Below are 6,000 nucleotides of genomic sequence, written 5' to 3' on the forward strand. Positions count from 1 at the left end.
ACAGGGGAGTATTTTGAGTTCACAGACATTAGTCATTGAAGATTGGCTCTGAAGACTCTTTAACCCTTCCTTTTGACTTCTTGTAAGGCAGCCGAGGTTTGGCCTTGTAACCAACAGAACAATCAGTAGTAAAGTCTCTATTCACATGGTCTCTTTCAGCCAGAAGGCTTCTTGTGCCATTTGGGAGCCCATCTGAGTCCTTTATTTTCTTGATTGAAATTAATGAGCACCCTAAGTTTCGGGTTCATTATAAAGGATTTTGAAGCCACCGAGGCAGCAAGCGCAGCCCCGTGATTGGAAGTGTGCAGTTAGTAATGGCGCTGTGGTTTGATTATAGCCCCCTGAGGCCTATGTGCTACAGTCTCGGTCCCCAGCCTGTGACACTCTGGGAGCTGGTAGAACATTCAGAAGGTGGGGCCGAGCGGAAATGAGTTACTGTTGGCCTGTCTTAGGGCACCCCCGTTTTTGTTTTTTGTTTGTTTGTTTTGCTTTCTAGCTGTCATGTGGCTTGTTGTTTTTTTTCCCTGTTATGTGGCTTTGCTATGATGTGCTGTCTTGCCACAGTCTCATGGGACAATAGTGATGGGTTGAAAACTGGAGCTCCACCAAAATGAACCTTTCCTCCTTCTCAAGAGCTGATTTAGCTCAGGTATTTGTTAGCACAATGGACAACTGACTAATATACGTAGGTTGGAACTTAAAAAATTAACAAATGGGCAAGCCAATCGACGAGTCGGATGTCAGTTTTCTTACCTCTTATATGGGGAAAATAATTGTCCTTTCTTCATGGAGTTACTATAAACCATCCATAAGAGAAATTAAAAAAAAAAAATCAAGTGTCTTTACAGGTTGATCTCACACTTTTAGAATCACTAGCTACAGAGCGTGGTTCAAAACTAATAAGCGGGATTCAATGGAAGTCTTGAGCTATGCTTGGTAACTGGTAACTCAAAAGAATTCAGAGGATGTACAGATTATCTGGTACCTAATGCCTCCCAATTTCTAGTATCAGGTGTTGGCTAGTTCTAATGGAGTACAACAATGTGTGCTTAATGAACATCTTTAATCACTGGGCCCTGGTATAGCCACCACCAAAGGAGCAGTGCGTAGGTTAAATAATATTCAGGGCTGGGAGAAGTCCAGTGGTACAGTGCGTGCCTAGCATACAGCGGCGCCCTGTGTTCCATACCCCATGTAGAAAAGTGACACAGAATCTGTGGACTACAAAGCAAAGAGGAGGGAGGGCTGATAGCTGGGTTTCTCTTGGGTGACTCTCAGCTGCCAGGGAGTCAGGGAAGAGCTTAATTCTGCATGGGTCCTTTCTGTAGACAAGACCTCAGTGGCTTATTGATCAGTGGGGCAGTACCCACTGGCAGACTTTCCTGATCATACAGTTAGAGGAATTCTGACTTTGCCCGTGCTAAAGTTGGACATTGATGTTGAGTGCACCCTGGCATATGGCTTGAACTGCTCTCTGAATCTCTCTTGCTGAATATGCAGATTTTGTCTGCTTTGTTTTAGATGCTATGAAAACAAACCACACCGGGTAGTGGTGGCACACGCCTTTAATCCCAGCACTCGGGAGGCAGAGAGAGGCAGGTGGATCTCTGTGAATTTGAGGCCAACCTGGTCTACAGAGCTAAGCCCAGGACAGCCAAGGATACCTAAAGAAACTATGTCTCGAAAAATCAAAAGATAAAATAAAACCCAAACCACTAACTTTCTTCTGAAAATTTTAGAATAATTTATTTCTTTAGATGTTTTTCTTTAAACAAGTCTAATAACATTAGACTACATAGATTAAGTTGAGTTATGTGACCTCACCTCTTTTTCTATTGCTTTGGCATATAAAAGAATGGGCTTCGTTAGGATATTTTCATGCATGTGTATTGTACATTGCTCATATTGTTTCCCTTGTACTCTCTTATTCTCCCCCTCCCTTACTATTCCTCCTCCCCCACCATGCATGTACGGGTACACGGGCATGCACACACACACACACACACACACACACACACACCCATCTATATTCTGTGTACGATAGAAAACATGACTATTTAGCTTTCTGATTCTGAATCATTCCACTTCATGTGTTGAAAACCAAGTGGATTTGAGACAGGGGGTTGAATGTTAAGCACTTTGTTCTAACACCTTGTCTTCCTTACCCTCCCCTCCCCTCCTCTCCCCTCCCCTCCCCGCCTCTCTTCCTCATCCTAGCACTGAGGATGAAAATCAAAGAAGTGAAGAAGGAAAATGGTGACAAGAAGATTGTCCCCAAGAAGAAGAAACCCTTGAAGCTGGGGCCCATCAAGAAGAAGGAGCTGAAGCGGCTTGTGCTGTTCCTGAAGAACGGGGCCGACTGTCCCTGTCACCAACTGGACAACCTCAGCCACAACTTTCTCATCATGGGCCGCAAGGTGAAGAACCAGTACCTGCTGACAGCCATTCACAAGTGGGACAAGAAAAACAAGGAGTTCAAAAACTTCATGAAGAGAATGAAAAACCACGAGTGTCCCACCTTCCAGTCTGTTTTTAAGTGATACTGGGGTGGACTGGGGAAGGGGAGTGTGACTTGGGGTGAGGGTGGGGGCGCGTGGATGACCCTGGCTCTTGGGGTTTACATATTGCTCTCACCCATTACAGTTGTGGCTTTTGCATCGCACCTGGCTCTGTTCCTACAGTGACCCCTCTCCCTCCCCTCCATAAAGGCCACAGCCCTTTAGATTAGGAAGGTTTTTTTTAAGGGCTGCAGCAGGACCAGCAGGCACGGGGCAAAAGGAGAGGCAGAATCCTTTCACTGAGCCTCGGGCACAAAACAGAAAATGTTTGCCAGTTTGGAAAACAAAACAAAATGGATTGTAAAGAACTACAGATGGACAGCGGCTCAGCGCGACTTTGTTCTGGACATCATTACCAATTGCTTGTGGAGTCTAAGCCTTTACAGGTAGAAGAGCCCGATCATTGCCAAGCCAGGCTGCTTTCAGTTTGGTAGTAATCCCCCCTCTTTCTGCCTTAGATAGACCATCACCACTTTCAACACACACACACACACACACACACACACACACACACACACACACACACACACACACACACTGCTGAAAGTAGCCAGGGTATCCCAGTACAGAAAGGGATAGCTAAGGGTTTGGGTGGGAGGCCACTGCCTACTCCACCTTCAGCTTTTTGAACCAGCCACCTTTGATAGGAAACTTTAGGTCTCAGATGGACATTTCTACCAGACCGTTGGGATACAAGGATGATAGACAGGGGTCTGCTTTTGTATGAAGGAGGTACGTGGGCATGAAGAGACATGAGGCATTTCAGGCCAACGGTTACTAGTTTTCAAAAATAAGAGTGGAAGAAACGAACAAACGTAGAAATGTCAAGCGGGTCACGAGTCAGGGTGATTGGGGAATCCTGTGTGAACGGCCTCACTTTGTAATTCCATCTGTCACATTTCAAAAGAACAGCAACATAAGACAGGCTAAAAGCCCACGCACCCTCCAAGGCTTGAGTAAAAGTCCACACTGAGCATTTCAAAGACTAATGTCGCTGACTGCCCAAGGCTGCCCTCTCAATACACACACACCGCCTACGCATGTGCTGTGGCAGGCAACTCTGCGCATGTGCTGTGGAGGAGATGGGCGTGGCCTCATGGCTGTGCCTGGCTGCCCTGGAATCAGTATAGCTGTGGAAGGAGACAGTAGACCCTGCTTTTCTGCAAGCAGAGCCCATTTCCTTATACACGATTGCCTATGTTTCAGACAAATTTAAAATCTCTGCCTGCCTGAGCCCTCCACCTTTACTTTTGCATTCCCCCAGTCACGTTCTTTTGAGGCTAAGTGCCCTAACCAAGGAGATGGTTTCGAAGGCTAACGAATCTGCAGTTTTCCCAAGTGCCCAAAGGTATTTCTCAAAGTTGGTATACTTAATAAGTGATGTAAATAGTCCAGTTCTCCTAGGCAGCCTTATTCCTGTTGTCCGAGTGGTTCTTTAAAAAAAAAAAAAAAAAAAAAAAAAAGTTAATTTCTTCCACCAAAGTCTGATAATTCACTCCCCACCGCATCTCATGGGCCACAGTGACTGTCCCTTTGGCATATTCAATCCAGGGGCAGTACTGATTATGAAGAGTCATCTAGTGGCCTTGCATTGACACAGAAAACAGGAAAACTCTGGTTACTTCTGAAAGACTCCAGCCTGAAAACTAACCATGCCAACCTAGTTACCGACGTGAGTGGGGTAGTGACCTAATTAACTTCACGTTTAGTAAACCTATTATCTTAACACTTTTAAGAATTCTTCCAACCTTAATCATAATGGTATTAGGAACCTTAAAGTGATTTGCCTATCATTGTGGATGATTTAAAAATGTGTATGTGCCATTAGTAATTAGAAATAGTCTACCTTCTCATTGTCCAACTGAAATGCAAAGTCTCATGAGTGTGTAGATCTGGGCCTCGAGCCACTGCTAGTTCAGTGCTTGGTGAGGGGTCTGCTCATTTTGGTAAAGTGTATCATGCGGCAGGGCCCCCTCCGCGTGGCGGAAGATTACTTACATGAATTTTTTCTGGGGATGTTAGAAGTTTCACAGAATAAAAGGGAGGGCCTGTTCTGGGTGGCTCCAGATTGGGAACCCTCAGGAGGTAACCTCAGGAAGGATTCATAACCAACTGATCGATCGATCGTGTGAACTGCAGCAGCTGTCCCCCTACTTCAGAATCCCCGGCTTCAGAGTTTCGTTGCGGACCTGTGCGGATTTCAGATACACACACACACACACACAGAGAGAGAGAGAAGAGACCAGTTTTGTCTATACTACATCAGCAGTTCCAGACAAAAAGGGAGGCTATCTAGGGGCCCGGAAGCTGCATGATCAGCAGCCTTTGTCCTTCTCAACAAAAGGTGTAACAAACAAATGTGCAGACTCACTGACTTTGTCCCTGGCTTCCGGTGGAGGTGGTCCATGTACGCTCTGACCAGCGTTGCCAATGAAAGGGTCAGATTTGGAAAGCTTTAAAATAGTCATTCCGGAGAGTCAGGGAAAGCTAAACCCACCAAACTTATGGGAACTATCAGTAGCTATCTTAGAAAGCAAACTCGGAGGCGAGAATTGTAAGAGTATTTTGCGTTTTAAAACATTCTGTATCAATCCTCAAAGCTCACGGTTGGTGGGTTAGCCCTAGGTCCTCCCTGGGGCCCAGCTCCAGGCTTCCTACGAATGTGTAAATTACAGAAATCTCAGTTCCCAAAGCTAGAACCTGTTTTTTCTTGTTAGCCGCCCTGCAACCAGATGTTCTGTTGGACCTTCAGAGCCGGAAGTGGTTCAAGGTGTGCTCCAGAAGCAGTCCCGGGGCCACATCTCCAGGATGGCACGTTGGCTCTCTGACCTGGCGCTGCGGGTCCTAAGCACGGAGGCGGAATTCCTGTTGGCCCTGGTTCCTCCCCTTACCCTTCCTCCAGGACTCCACTTTATAGCCTAAGCCTTTTATACGAAAGCTTTGAATACTGTGAAGATGTTTTACATTCCTTTCCGTTCCTGTTGTTTCTTAACTACATTTGACCAGATGTTTTGATGTTATCGCGTATGTTAATAGTGATTCCCAGGTGTGTTTTGTTTTCATGCTTTCCCTGCCAATGTATTCACTTCACTAAAATCACTCGATCAATAACAGCGTGAGTTGTGATTGACCCAACTCCCTGTCATCCACTCCCCACTCCCGATGCTCTCCCACTTGGCACGCCCCCTTGAGTTGCTTCAATGGTGTTTTCTGGTCCTAGCTGGGTGGGATGGGGGTGGAAGAGACCTGAGAAGGAGCACAGGCATTCCCTGCCCTCCTTCCCCACTAACCATCTCCGTATATGCCTGGTGTCTGTCTGTCTGTCTGGGTTTCAGTTCTGCCAAACATTTCTGCTCCATGTTTCAGATGCCCTCGCCCGACTGGTCCATTTTAGAGTTCACATTCAAATTACCAGCAAGAACTTAAGAAATGGCTTGTGTTT

General features: G+C 46.0%; 1 protein-coding gene across 1 annotated transcript in view; it reads left to right on the forward strand.

Annotated features, from left to right (window-relative positions):
* Window positions 1-5,669, forward strand: part of Sfrp1 (secreted frizzled related protein 1) — a 38,507-nt gene extending 32,838 nt beyond the window's left edge. Inside the window, exon 3 of the mRNA XM_021218879.2 lies at window positions 2,218-5,669. Coding sequence (XP_021074538.1) covers window positions 2,218-2,540 — 323 coding nt within the window. The 3' untranslated portion in view covers window positions 2,541-5,669. The remainder of the gene's footprint in view (window positions 1-2,217) is intronic.
* The last annotated feature ends 331 nt before the right edge of the window (window positions 5,670-6,000 follow it).

The sequence above is a fragment of the Mus pahari genome, chromosome 19 (assembly GCF_900095145.1).
Source record: "Mus pahari chromosome 19, PAHARI_EIJ_v1.1, whole genome shotgun sequence".
Taxonomy (NCBI): domain Eukaryota; kingdom Metazoa; phylum Chordata; class Mammalia; order Rodentia; family Muridae; genus Mus; species Mus pahari.